Source organism: Notamacropus eugenii, chromosome 4 (assembly GCF_028372415.1).
Source record: "Notamacropus eugenii isolate mMacEug1 chromosome 4, mMacEug1.pri_v2, whole genome shotgun sequence".
Lineage (NCBI taxonomy): Eukaryota > Metazoa > Chordata > Mammalia > Diprotodontia > Macropodidae > Notamacropus > Notamacropus eugenii.
Window position 1 is genome coordinate 421,553,486 of NC_092875.1, and position 15,107 is coordinate 421,568,592.

At 35.3% G+C, this 15,107-nt stretch overlaps 2 protein-coding genes across 7 annotated transcripts in view; one reads left to right on the plus strand and one right to left on the minus strand.

Moving 5' to 3' along the window:
• The window catches only part of RICTOR (RPTOR independent companion of MTOR complex 2), a 129,631-nt gene extending 124,992 nt beyond the window's left edge, over window positions 1–4,639 (plus strand). For all 4 annotated transcript variants that reach the window (XM_072605765.1, XM_072605767.1, XM_072605766.1 and 1 more), the window contains one exon: window positions 119–4,639. In XM_072605765.1, the coding sequence (XP_072461866.1) occupies window positions 119–193 (75 nt within the window). In that variant the 3' untranslated portion in view covers window positions 194–4,639. The remainder of the gene's footprint in view (window positions 1–118) is intronic.
• Window positions 3,164–15,107, minus strand: part of OSMR (oncostatin M receptor) — an 83,312-nt gene continuing 71,368 nt past the window's right edge. For all 3 annotated transcript variants that reach the window (XM_072605771.1, XM_072605769.1, XM_072605770.1), the window contains 5 exons: window positions 13,808–13,987; window positions 11,959–12,126; window positions 11,090–11,171; window positions 10,746–10,818; window positions 3,164–8,722 (listed from right to left, as the gene is read on the minus strand). In XM_072605771.1, the coding sequence (XP_072461872.1) occupies window positions 8,180–8,722; window positions 10,746–10,818; window positions 11,090–11,171; window positions 11,959–12,126; window positions 13,808–13,987 (1,046 nt within the window). In that variant the 3' untranslated portion in view covers window positions 3,164–8,179. The remainder of the gene's footprint in view (window positions 8,723–10,745; window positions 10,819–11,089; window positions 11,172–11,958; window positions 12,127–13,807; window positions 13,988–15,107) is intronic.

Consider the following 15,107-nt stretch of genomic DNA (forward strand, 5'->3'; position numbering starts at 1 on the left):
ATGGTATCATTTTGTTTCTACATATGGAAGGAACCCTTCAGCTGCCCCTAAAGTAAAAATACCCTGTCTGACAAGACTGCATCAGGAATTACTAAATGGTTCATCCTTTTGTTCCTAGATGCACGAAGAAGCGGAGGCTGTCTTATCAACTCCACCAAAGCAACCTATAATTGATACATCGGCCGAATCCTGACCTCATCTTTATGTAGTATATCTCTTTGGACTTCCTGAAATCCTCAGAAAAACCTCACTGACTGGATAGCAAAGACAGGAGCATCTTCTGTAGCTTGTTCCAGCAGTTCCTGGTACCTGAACAGTGTGAACTGCAGATTCTTTTTCCCCAGCAGAAACTTTCCTCCCCAAATATATTCTTTGGGGATGTCATCCATTACCAGTTTTATGAATTATATTTACCAAATGTATGCAAGAGCCAAGCACTGAACACCTATACAGATTTTTCTTTTCTTTAATTTTAAAACCATGAAAGTTGAACAATAATAAGATAGTATGAAGAAACATCCTTTTATAGGGTTGATTCTGAATTCTTTTTAGGGTTAAATAGAAAGATGCCTTGTTTGTTAACTAACTCATATATACTAGAAATGTACATTTCTAAAGGCAACATCTTCCATGGGGGGATGTGCTGTAACAGCTGGTATTTGGGGGTTAACTTTGGACCTCACATTTTTCTTAATGTTTGTAACACTACTTGAGAGGTTTGTAACCTCGGACTGAAAGAGGAGCCTCAGAGATCTGGGACTTTTAACTTATTTTAATGTTACTATAATTGCAAATGGTTACTTTGATTTTCAGTCTCTCAGATTTCGTTGCAATGTATTATAGGTTATATGAACCAATTAAGGTTTTTCACTACAGTTCCCAATTAAATCAAAAAATTTTAGTTAAGGTGAAATATAATTATTTGCCCTTTATATATTTTTACTCAGTGAATTTCTGTTCATTTTCATATTTTTAACATGCCCTTTTTTTCTCAGTGAGGAATTGAATAAGTATTATTTATTGACATTTGGCCTATATGTAAAAATGTAAGAAAACTATCTCTGAATCTTGTGAGGAGACTGGGTTTGTAGATTATTTCCACATTCCATGGGGAAAGCAGAGCCATATTTCCGTAGATGTTGCTTTAATTAATGAGACTGATTATTATAAAAATTGTAGTGAAAAGCCTTAAGTACCAAATTTTGAAGCAGCAGTACTTTAATTTTTATACCAGTATTCTTTCTGAAATTTTTTTTGCACAAATTAATGCAGTGACGGATGAATTAAGAATACAATGATTGCCTTTATTATATTATTAGTAATGTTGCTAAGTTGATGAGGGCAGGTTTTTTTTCTTTTAAAAAAAACTTTTTAATGTATCTAAAGATACCTGGAAATCTTTACAGGAATTAACTACATATATGCAAATTTGTATATAAAATAGCACGGAAATATTCATTAGAATGCTTGTGATTGAAAGGAATTATCATTTTTGATATATATGTATATTATATATAAAAAATATCCAGCTGGACTGAATTAGGACACTTTTTAAAAAGACCATTCAGTTTTACCGTTTTTGTAATCACTGTCAACTTTGACGGTTGTGACATTAACTCATGGCCACATTTGTTGCAGATCCTGATCTTAACTGATTTGTTCTTGGAGATGTATGTAAATAGCCCTTTGAACTAGAAAGTAAAGCCCACCTGTTATTTCCCAGTTGGACAACTATTCTATTTTATTTACTGGCACTGAAAGTTTTGTTGGGGTGAAGCACTTCATCTCACTACATAACACTTCTTGGACTGCACTTCAGTGAATTGTTTTTATGTGCACTGTATAGCAACTTAAATCAGAGCAGAAAAGCTGCAGGATTGTAACCTGCTTCTACTAGAATTTGGCTTCAGTTTCTCTCTTGAAATCCAATTGAAGGAAAAGTAGAAATAATTTGTTTTAACTTTTCGTTTATCACTAGCCCTAAGAGTTTCTGTAATATATTGACAATACTTAAAAACTTGCCTGTTGACTTGGTCTTTGGACCTGAAAGATTAAATTACTTCTCCAAAGATCCAGCTGTCAGAAATGTTAGACCAAATAGTGGTTAAAAACTCCAAAGGAAATAATGTAGTGATCCTCCCCAAAATGGGATTCATATGCTTTAGACAGTAGTTTCAAACTACCTCAGTTAGAATAGACTATAAAATCTGTGGTTTAAGCCCTCATGAATTAAACCATTAACTCATGTTTGTTTTTCTTCCCAGAAGTTAAGGCATAAATAGTGGCCTGAACAGTTTTTGACCAGTATTCTTTAAGAAACATAAACTATCGTTTTTACCTATAGCATTTAGTTTGGAGAGAACCGTGTAATTCTCTGGTTATCATTGAGGTTCTAAGGAAATAAAATGTCTGTATTTAGAAAATCATTGTGCTCTTTGGTTAACACTTGGATACATTGGTAGGCTTAATATTCTTTGAGAACTTGTATCAAAGGTAGCCTTTTATGGTGGAAAATGCTTATGCCAAGTGCTTGATTTAGATGTTTAAAAAAATAAAATCATAGTTGAAAAGTTTAGGATGGTGTCAGTGGTAATAAAAAATCTTTGAGAAAATCATCCATTAGTAGATATTACCAAAATAGAGTTTACAAGAATAATATCAGTACTGTAGTTTTTTGAGATATGGAATTTTTAGAATTAATTTTAGTCCAGATAAAATTGTATTACTCACTAATAGGAAGAATTATTGAAAAAATTGGAGGAACTTTGGCAGTTGTGCTGGTTATAAACTGTGAATTTCTAATATTGTAAAGTGAATTGTCATTTCCAATTGCAAAATTTGTTTCAAAAGCAATTATTCTACTTCATGTAACTAGATTCTGTTTAGATAGTGATAAATAAGGAAATCAGATACAGAGCTTTCATAATATTATCTGGAAGTTCTTAACACTTACATTTTGGTTACCTATTTATGTTTAGGTGGATCCAAGAGGCAGAGACAACCCTCATCCCCCATCCCACCTCCAAAGTTCTTCTAAATATTGTTTGTGCAGTAACATTCTCTAAGATAAAAAGAATATATGCATTAAAAATAGGTTTGTAGGCCACCACATATGCACTGTTAAATAAATACCGTCAGAAAGAAAACATACACAAAATAGATGTAACAGTTCTTGACAAGCTAAGGCTTTATTAAGTTGCATCTCTTTAACCAGAGCTTGACTAATTTTTCAGGGCACGGTAATAATGGCAAAGTATTCAGCTATGACATGGAAGCTTATGTAGACATGTTTTGTTCTGTAACATTCAGAAGATACATTTTTGCATACCTTAAAGCACATATCATTAAGCAATAAATAATGATCTAATATTTTATGGTTTTATCAGATTTAGCAGATCTGCAGTTGTTTTGCATGTTGAGTAGAATGCTAATTTATGTAAGAAAAGCTTTGTAAATTAGCCTGGTTTAAGAACAGCCTTAGGAAACTTCCTTTGAAAAGATTTTTTTCCCTGAGAGATAATGTGAAGTGTTGAATGCTTCCAATTCTGTTTTCAATGCACAGTTCATTATGACATGAACATGGAAAAAGTGAATTTCTTAAAATCAATTGATTGTACTAGAGAAATTTTAATGAGAATTAGCTTTTTAGAGTGAGAGAATATTTGTTAATTGAAAAGATCTTCCATGATGTAAGTTAGGTCTCCAGTTATATGAGCTTCACCCCCATCTTTCCATAAACAAAATGCACTGTTAATTAAACACTTTGGTTTCACTACAGAGAGGTTTCCTTATTAACATATACTAGAGAAATCAAATAGTTACGCTTATGAAAAAAAATTGGAACACTTAAACATTGCCACAAGTGATTTCCTTTTTTCTTAAGTTCCTGGTTTTCAGGGAGTTCTGTTCATTCATAGTAGGTCTGTATGCAGAACTTGGACTTTTTTCCTTTGAACTATTTTTATAAGGTAGATGGATGGATAGCTATGCCACAGCATGCATAAATTGCACATTTTGCTTGAATTCCTTTGTAAAGTACCTATTTAATTTGAGAAATGTAATTTATGCCAAAAAAATTTAACTTGCAATTTTGCCACTGAATAGGTTGATTTAGCACAAAATACAGAGTCTTGGGGGGGAAAGGAAAACATTTCATCTTTGTAGTTGAAAAAATGTTGCAATACTGGTCTGTCAGTAACCCTAAAACTGTATTGTAAGATTGGTGTAAATTAATTGTTTTAAAGAGTGGGAAGGGATTGTGAAAATCTCAGACTTTTTCTCCCTCCCCGGGCAGTTTTTTCTTTACTTTTTTTTTTTTTTTAATTTAGTAATACGCTGCTACATATTTGGAGGTTCTAGTGTTTGTAGGTCACTGAACAGACATTGAAATCTGATTTATATTGTATACCTGTAACATAGAAAGAAAAAGTATTTATATATTTTCTGTAAGAATATTTCATTGAGCTGTGTATAATTTAAACAAAGAGGTTTGTTCCCAAATGGTTTTGCCCACCTTGATTTTTTTTTTGGTGGTTTTTGTATAGTGTGTACAGTTTATGTCTCTGGGCATTAAAAGCCTCCTGAAGTGTAATCTTATCAAAGGGATATGTTGTTAATAAAATGTACTTAAAATTTTTAATGTGGTACTATTTTCTTTACTTGAAATTTAAAAAATTGAAATGGCTATAGATATGACTTACAAGAATTGAACTGGGTTATGATGCTGCTTAAACAGTGACTACCATGCAAAATTATTTTCTTTCAAGCTACAGATTGAGACCTAGGTCAAAGATTATCATCAATAATGGTAGTTTGAACATTTAGCATTTTTCCCCTGAAACCTTTCTTTGGTAATATTTTTGCAAAAAACTCCAGTCTTCCCCAAGTATGTATGATCATAGGGCATGGGAGCTTCAGGAAATCTACCTTTTAGATGGAGCAACACTCTCATTCAAATGGAAATTACACTAAAAAGCAAGCGATATTCCTAGTACTTCCTGTGGAAAATGTTATCTTCTCTTGTGTTCTTAGTTCTTTTGGTGAAAATATTACAAAAAAACCTAGAATGCGGTTCATTTTGATCAATAAAATATCACAATGTTACTTGTTAATGTTAGTTGTAACAGTATAAATTGTGTTCCAATTTAATAGTATAAGTAACAAAAAACTTTGAAATAGAAGAATTTGCTTTGTAATAAAATCTGCATGGCTTGATTTAACACAATGAATTTGGGAAAGGGGAAGGTGCTGATTTAACATTTATAGATATGTTCTAGTACTGGCTAGTTACCTTAGAATATAGATGAGAAAAGTTCACCATGAATCAAACTTATGTGGATCAAATAATTTTTATATTGAATTCCAGCATAAAGTTGGGAAGTGTGTTGCAATTGAGGTTCCAGTTTGTATGAAAAAGCACTTGAGAATGTAGCTAGCCTTTGAAAATTATATATTTAAAAGGATAATTTATAAGAGGGTAATTTGTAAGAGGAAATAATGTAATAATGTTATTTTACTACAAGACATGAAATCCTATAGGCTCTGAAAAATTGAAATTGATCATTCAAAGGTCAAATCATATATGGGATGTGAACAGGCTGCAATACAAGTAATTTATGCAAGAAAACAAACAAAATTCACATAAGAGCAAGGGATAACCAAGAGTCAAACAGTCCATGTCCTCCATTGCTGTCTTCTAGATGTCAAGAAATCACAAGCAAGGTTCTTGTCGTGTTATTCAGACTCCCTTCCCATCCTAGCCCATGGTAACTTTTTGAAAAACCATGGAAGAGTCAGAGGATGTGCAGGCATGAATAGATGGCCATCTATTAGTAAACCTCACCATGACATCATGAGGAATGTAGTTAGCAAAAGCAGTGGCTTAGGAGTGAGGTATCTTCTAGTTCTGGTTGTGTACCACCCTAGCTGTTTTATTTTGAGCAAAGGACAGAACTGTCTGGGCCCTGCTTTCCTTATCAGTAAAAAGATGAGATTGAACTGACATGTCCTTTCCATCTCGAAAGTTATAAATAATGCTCAAAATGTATGAAGTAATAATTGGCACACTAAATACAAAAATGTGTTGAAAATGTATTGAAATTTAAAATACTATTTAAAAAAGAAGCCAAACTCTTGTTTTCTCTGAGGTTTAGGGCAGGGAGAGATGTCTTGTTTTGGCTAAGCTTTAAATGAAGCATGAAAAGGTAAACAGGAAAGAGAGATCATAAGGGACTTACTAAAGTTGAGCTGTTTACATTCCTACATGGAAAGATAATATTTGTAATTCTTGAAACTTTTCTCAGTATTTGGGTAGTTGGAGGAATTATATACACACACACACACACACACACACACGGTGAGTTGAATAGGAAGGGATGATGTCTAAAAATAAGGGATGAGAGAGGAATAAATGGGGGCCAGGATAGGATAGAGGGAAATATAGTTAGTCTTACACAACATGACTATTATGGAAGTCTTTTGCAAAACTACACATATATAGCCTATATTGAATTACTTGCCTTCTCAGGGGGGATAGGTGGGAAGAGAGGAAGGAGGAGAAGTTGGAACTCAAAGCTTTAGGAAAGAATGTTGAGAATTGTTTTTGCATGCAACTGGGAAGTAAGAAATACAGGTAATGGGGTATAGAAATCTATCTTGCCTTACAAGAAAAGAGAGAAGGGAGGGGTGTGATAGAAAGGAGGGCAGATTGGGGTAATCAGATTGCACAGCATTTTGGGTTGGGGGAAGGGGAGGGATGGGGAGAAAATTTGGAACTCAAAATTTTGTAGAAATGAACGTTGACAACTAAAACATTAAAAAAAATAAAATAAGCTAGAATTAGCTTGGAAAGGGCTTTAAGTATCAAACTGGAGTTAATATTTTATCCTAGGGGCAACTGAGAAACCATTGAGGATTTTTTGAGGAAGGGAGTGACAACCAGACCTGTACCTTATAAATATTATTTTGGCAGCAGTAGAAAGATGGATTCAGGAGAACTGTGATTCAAAGCAGGGAAACCTATTTGAAGGTTATAACAATTGTCCAGATAAGAGGTTATATGTAAGGGCCTGAAATAGGCACTTGGTAGTAGCCCTCATATATGGAAGTGAAGGGGATGAATGTGAGAGACGATGCATAGTTTGAACATAATGGGCCAAGCTAATGATTAGCCCATTAAAAATGCCTCCACTTTTATGTGTCATTTTTGCAGTGTATGTTTTTAATATTCTTAACACCTAAAGTTTATTTCATTAAACCTGGTATTTTACATTTCTTTTTGAGGGTACTAAAATCAAATAGTGTTTATTTAACAATCCACTATAAACAGAATAAGGGGAATTTTCAGAAATGATATCATTGATGGAAAAAGACTTCTCTATTGATGGTGAATGAGATTTTTAAGGAAAGAAGAAAAAAATTTCAGTAGAAAAAAACAAAACCAAGTTACTGAAAGAAAGTAGAAGGGCTCCAGTGGTAGAAGGTTATCAGTGTATTGTCTTGCAGCTTGTTACAGTCACCTTAGTTTTCACTCCCTTCACGTGCACATGCACCTCCGTCATCATCTTCAAATCACTTCAATATATGTTCCAAAACATCAGTCCCAAGATCCCTCAGAATCTGTTCTCATAGTATCTAGCCAGATTAAATGCCCACCAAGTTTTATTTGCTGAAATGTATTGCCTTGAGGTTCAGCTTATAAAATGAACGTCCAAGTATAATCCTTTTTTCTCTAAAATACTAAGTGTGGAAGCAGGATTCACTCAGAAAGTTTCTCTCAGAAATGGAGCTGGAAGGTCCCAAGATGGCAGCCTTGAAAGCTACCTTTTTAAAAAAACAAAATTGAGAAAAAGTTAAAAGTGCTTATCAGAAAATGAGTTTTATTATGAAAAGGTAGCATGATAAGTAAGATCCCTTGGACACTGTTTCTAAGGTCAGCCTTTTTTTTTTCCCCAAGGTAAGCAGAAGAATGTGCAAAATGTTCCTCTGGCCATGAAGCCCAACAGGATTTCCATGGCCCTGTAGGACTCTCAGTATGCAATCCCAGACGTTTTGTGCCTGACTGAGGGATGGTACCAGATGTGCCACATATTACCTTCAGCCTGCAAACACTGAGGATGTGGAACTTGTCATGGAGTATGAAGTACTGAAACTTGTATACTGGTTAGCACAGCTTTTCAAGTTAGTCTAAAGAGGTGATTGAGATGGGTCTGTCACCTTCTGGGGGAAGGGACCGAGCCACACCTGTAGGCATCACCATTTGCATTTTATACTCTGAGCAGTGTGCTGGCTCAGAAAGATTAGGTGAAGAATTGCCTTTGTCTCCAGATATAGTTGGAGCCAACTGGGATACGTAATTCAAACTGGCTTCTTCTCCAGCAGGAGTATTGCCCAATGATCCAAGGTAGTCCTTTTCTACCTTTAGTAAATGCTCAGAAGGCTCCACAGACCTCGTTGGGTTGGTGGGCATCATCTGATTTTGGCTACAAGAACCAGAGTCAGATGTTGCCTGATGATAAGTCAAGTTCTCAAAACAGATGCAAGGTTGAGAATCCAAGGCATCTTTTTCTGTTGGAAGGAGGGAGAGATACGCAGGTGTAATGATCTCATTCTCCACAAGTAATGTCCTTGATCCCAGTGCTTTACTTATTTCTGGCTTGTTCACAACTTCAATGGTGTCAGGAGTACAGTCATTAGTATTCAGTATGGTCTGGTGAATATTGCCCTAGAAAATAATCAACAAAATAATTGCTAAAGCAGGCAAATGTGTAAAATTCAGAAAAAATAACCTGTTTTTAAACATTGCCCATCCTAATAACTGAGGTGATGCTTTCTTGTTTTAAATTGATCACAGCAGCTAACTGAAGGTGAGTTTAAAAGTAGGATTCAAATTACCTTTAACCTGTTCATTTTAATTTTACTGTTTTGGGAGTAAAGATGGCCAATACCTTTTTACCTTCTTCTTGATGTTTGTCCCCCTCAGTAGCCTATTTTCTCCTATTTTCCTTCACAAGTCCAAGGAAAGCACTATCATCATAGGCCTGATCCAATAGTATCTAATTTGGGGTGCCTTACAGCTGTAGATCTATGACCTATAAACCTATGCAATATTTTTTGAATTAATTTTTTTTTCAGTCAATGAAAATCTGCCTTCTCCCTCTCTCTCCCTTGAAAAAGTAAGAAAAACAAAACCCCTATTATAAACATAGTAGTAAAGTAAAACAAATTCCTGCATTGGTCATGTCAGATATAAGTAAGTAAGTAAGTAAATACATAAATATACATATATGTGTGTGTATATATGTATACATATAACTACCTGTAGGCATGTATGTGTAAATGATATATATCAGGGTGGAAATGTGTACTATGTGTGTATATGTATATACTTTCACTCTGAGTCATCACCTCTCTTATCAGGAGATGAGTAGTGTGTTTCATCATAAGTTCTCTGAAATGGTTGTTAGTCATTGAGTTATCAGAGCTATTGTTTTTCAAAGTCGTCTTCATCATGTTATCGTTTCTGTTTACCTGTACATATTGTTCTCCTGGTTCTCCTTCATTATGTATCAGTTCATAAGTCTTCCCAAGTTTCTCTGAAACCATCTATTTTATCATTCTTTACAGCACAATAATAGTCCATCACATTTATAGAACACCAATTGTTCTGCCATTCCCCAAATAATGGGCGATCACCTCAGTTTCCAAATTTTTGCCACCACAAAAAGAGCTGCTGTAAGTATTTTGGTACATATAGGGTTTGTTTCCTCATGTTTTGATCTCTTTGGGATATAGACCTAGTGCTAGTATTGCTGGGTCAAAATGTATGCACTGTATGATAAGTTTGGGGGCATAGTTATAAATTGTTTTCTGTAGTGACTGAACAATTCCACAGTTCCACCAGTAGTGTCTTGATGTACCTCTTTTATCATCACCCCTTAAGATTTGTCATTTTCCTTGTTGTCAACTCTGCCAATCTGATCAGTGTGAAGTAGAACCTCAGAGTTGTTCTCATTTGTATTTCTCTAATTATTTGTGATTTAGAGCATTTTAAAAGTATGGTTATTAATAGCTTTCATTTCCTCCTTTGAAAACTGCCTATTTGTATTCCTTGATGACTTATCAGTTGGGAAATGGATCTCATTCTTATAAATTTAAATCAGTTTCCTACAGATCTCAGAAATGAAACCTTTATCAGAAAAACTTGCTGCGAATTTCCCCTCCATTTACTAGTTTCTTTTCTAATTTTGGTTGTATTGGCTTTGGGCAAAACTTTTTAAATTTTATGTAATTAAAATTACCCATTTTGCCTTCTTTGATCCTCTCTAGCTTGTTTGGTCATAAATTCTTAATACTATCCACAGATGAGTTTGATGGTTAATTCCCTTGCTCTCTAAATTGTCTATGATACCACCCTTAATGTCTAAATCATATACCATTTAGATCTTATCTTGGGATACAGTATGAGATATTGATCTGTCAATTTGCTTCCCAATTTTCCCAACAGTTTTTGTTAAATAGGGTGGTCTTACCCCAAAAGTCAGTCTTTGGTTTTATCAAACACTAGGCTATTATGCTCATTTGCTTCTGAATTTTGTATACCTAAACTGTTCTACTGATCTCTCTACTTCTTGACCTATATCAAACTGTTCTGATAATTACTATTTTGCAGTACAGTCTGAGATCTGGTATTGCTAGGCCCCCTTCCTCCACATTCACTATATAGTATGTTTTCCACTGTTTCTCACCTTGAATTTCATCAGTGACAGGACACTGCTCTTGTAAGGGTCTGGAATATCAGGGAAGCACTTCTCCTTCACCCTAGGACAACAACAAAAGTGGCATTAAGTGATCGATATATCAAAACATTTCTATGTGAAATAATTTTAAACTAAAAAAATTGTCTTCTTTATTCATACACACACAAAAAACTTAATTGAATAGTTTGGTCTATGACTTTTTTCTCTCTTCCCTCTTCTTTTTTTATCTCCCAGCAAATTCAGTGATTTTCAATTGAATTCCAACTGACTTTTTCTAGTTTTAATAAGGCATACGTCTGTCTCGCCTAATAAGAAGGCTTTATAACACTTACCATTGAATCTTCAAGTTCAACGCGATGATGAGTAGCAGAGAAAAGAAGGCCATTGGAAATATTATAGTCATCATTAAATGGGCTGAAGAAAGAAGAATAATTTTTAAATGAATAATTTGTTTCTGCCATAAGCTCAATATTGAGAAGAAATCTGCATGTGGAAAATAGTTTATTAATCCTCAGTTTTTACCCATGATGGAAATTTAACTTTTTCCTTTCCAATATTTCCTTTATCAGTATTGATGTTCTTTATATACTACCCTTTAAAAAAAACTAAATACTTTATCCAATAGACAAAGGGTCAAAGGATATGAATAATATTATAAAACTGCAGTTTTACTAAATGTCTCTTGAGCCACTTTGACCTCCCTTACACATTCTACCTCGAATTATATTTGCATGCATGTTGGATCCCCCTTCTAGATTCTAAATTCTTTAAGGGTGAATAAAATTTTTCATCTTTTTTATTCCCATTGACTTACACATAGTATCTAAAAATGTTTGTCAAATGAATGGTTGACTATTAAATGAAAATTCAGTTCAATGAACAACTAAGCTCCTAACCCAGTTCCAGATACTATGCTTGGAGCTAGGGATACAAAAATAAGACTACAAAACCCCCTAAAGAGTTTCTGCCCTGATGGATTTTATATTAGAAGGTGGAGGAAGAGGGAGAAGAGAAAGTAGAGGAGGAGGAGGAAGAGGGAGAAAGTGGGGCTGAATAAGGAGGAGGAGCAATACATACACAAACAAATATGATTCAAGAAAAAGAACTGATGGAGGCAGAAGAGAAATCCATACCAAGTACTGAGGAGTACTTGGGGGAAGGAGAGTCCCTTCTTTATTGGGTTTCAATTTTTCTAACTCACTGTTTTCATGGGTTCCTGTTGTGACCTTTATAAGGCTGCCAAGGCTGTCTCCACCACCTGTGTATGCTTTGACTTCAAAACTGTATGGTGAATTTGGCTGCAGTTTTTTCACAGTGAAAGTCTTTTGTTTTGGATCTGAAACTGTGTACATACAGCCCATTATATTATCTAGAAAAAAGAAAAGAAAATTGTCACTTCGTTAAAAGCATAGAAGAAAACAAGACATCAATAAAAAAATTATTTTTTTAAAAAAAGCATAGGATATAAGAGTTAACTTGTACATTGTTTATCAAGACTTGAATGGACTGGGCAGGTAACAAATGTCTCAGAACTTTCATTTTCAAAATCTATTATTCTTTTCTTAAAGTTCCTTATTTATTATTTTCCTAAAAGCCAATCTTCCATCTTTCCCATCTAGATTCCCCATCCCAGGTCAGATTTTTTATCATTTCAGGCAAAGGGTATCACGCACGCATGCACACACACACACACACACACATACAGAGGAACATCTGGCAGACTCAAATTTTGCACGTAGAGGGGAAGGGAGTAAGCATTTATATAGTGCCTGTTATGTGACAAGCACTGTGTTAAGTGTTGCTGTTCAATCATTTTTCAGTCATGGCTGACTCTTTGTGACCTCATTTGGAGTTTTCTTGGCAGAGATACTGCCAGAGTACTTGCCATTTTTTTCTCAAGTTCATTTTACAGATAAAGAAGCTGAGTTACAAATGAGCAAACAGTGTTAGGTGACTTGCCCAGGGTCACACAGCTAGCAAGTGTTTGAGTTTTGAGTGTTCCTGACTCCAGGCTGGGCACTCTATCCACTGCATCGCCTAGCTGCCCCACTGTGTTAAGTGCTTTTTACAAATATCTCATTTGATCTTTATGACAGCCCTCCCAGTTAGGTGCTATTATTATCCCCAGAAAAAATGAGCTTCGAAACCCCTGGGGCTAGGCTGGTGCCCAATGTGATTCTGGGAATGGGAAGGAGTCTGAAGAGCTAAAGCAGTATTTGCCTCAGACGTATGCTTTTATCACAGGATTCTGGATGTTCCCACACAAGACAGTGCTAGGGATTTGTCTACTTTCCCTCTTTACTTCTCCATTAATAAGGCCAACACCATTCCTGCTTTGATCTGCTTGAGTGAGTAGATGCGGTTCATTTACAATGACTACACTACTTGTATGCATATAAAGGTAATGCACAAGCAGTTCTAAAAGCAGAAACTAATTGTTTTTTTTAATGAATTAAACATCCCTAATGCAATTTTGTTTATGCTATTATTTTCTTAGCAGGTTATTTTCTTTTTTTATCCTTTGTATTTTTTTCAATTAACAAACATTCATTTCTTCCCCCCCCCAATTAATGGGGGGGGGGGGAACACTGTAACAAATATGCATAATTAAGCTAAAAAAAAAAAATCCCATATCCAAAAACTAATGTTTCATTCTGCGTCTTGAATCTATCATCTCTTTGTCATTGGGGTCTCTGAAATCATTGTGGTAAACAACTGAAAACTTAGTGCCTCCCAGTTGGGCTACAGGTGAGCAAAGTATAATATTGGAATATTTTTTATTGCATGTAAAAAATGAATGGTTTCAAAGAAACGTGGGAAGACTTCTATGAAGTGAGCAGAACTAGGGGAACAAGTTATACCATACAGTGTAAAGACAAGCAACTTTGATATATTTAAGAACTTGGACAATTACAAAGTTATTTTCTAACAGATGGTACAAAGACAAACTTCACCCGAGGCACTAACAAAAGATACATTCTAAATTGACAAATATTTTTCACATATTTAAAAATGAGGAGATAGCTTTTCCATGTCTAAGTAAATGTTACCTGAAAAAAGGAGTTTTTCTGTTTCCGAGTCGCAGGAGCCCTTCGCTTCAGGTTTCACATAAATATGGTACCCTTTAAAGAAGCCGTACTGGGGCTCCTCAGCACACTTATCCTTCCAAGTCAAGGTCAGTGAAGTAGAAGCCAAATTGTCAACAGTCACTTCTGGTTTGCAATCAAGTGCTAGGAAAAGAAGTTGGGGAGGAGGAGAGAAAGTGCCTTCCTTTTTAGACTTCTAGAATACTTTGATTTCACTCATCTTACATGAACAAACAACAAAATTTTAAACATTAAAATAGGTAATGTATAAATAATGCCTTAAAGGCTGTTAAATCCTATATGTACATTCTTTCCTGTGAAACTACTATTGTTTATTGCCGCTTTACAGATGAAGAAATAGAGGCTGGGAGAAGTAACATGACTTGGCCACAGGACCTAAGTCTTGCTGATACTTTAGTTTCAGAAGTCTATCCACTATGCTACAATGTTTCTGTTGTGTTTGTCCTTGGTTTTCAAAGACCATGTCATCAGGGAGATGATGACATGACTTGCAACTGACTTTGAGTGAGGGAGGGCTGTGCAAGGTCATCAGCCTCAGTTTTTCCTCCAGGGCCATCTTGATATTCATCAGGATGACAGAGATGGCCCAGGATACAGTGGGAGACCCTGGTCCTTTTAGGCTAAGGCCTTTTCAGGTTCTCACTTTGAGTGAGGTAATGCCCATTCAGCGAATAGACCTCTTTAAGAAGTGATTCAAGGGATTAGCCCCTTTAATTTAAAAAGAAAAAAAATCAAACTGAGAGGGGAAGATTCTCAGGGTTGCTGGTCAGTATGGATGTGGAACACTACATCTACTGGGTTAGTTTTGCAGAACTGCTTATTTTTCCTTTTTATTTTTATTCTTTGTTACAAAAGACGGCTGGAGGAACAAGAGTTGTGTTGAGAACCGATGAAAAAAACCAGAAGACATCAATAAAAATATTTAGAAAGGGGAAAAAAAGTACTTTGGGTTAATATACCTCCCTCCACTTACCGCATGGGTGGGGAACTAATGGGCAGCTAGGTGGCATAGTGGACAGAGGGCTGCACCTGAAGGCAGGAAGACTCATCTTCCTGAGTTCAAGTCTGGTCTCAGTCACTTACTAGGCAAAGTGACCCTGGGGAAACCATTTAACCCTGCTTTCCTCAGTTTCCTCATCTGATAAAGTGAGCTAGAGAAGGAAAAGGCAAACTACTCCAGTATCTCTGTCAAGAAAACTCTGAATGGGGTCACTTAGAGTTGGATATGAATGAATAACAAAGG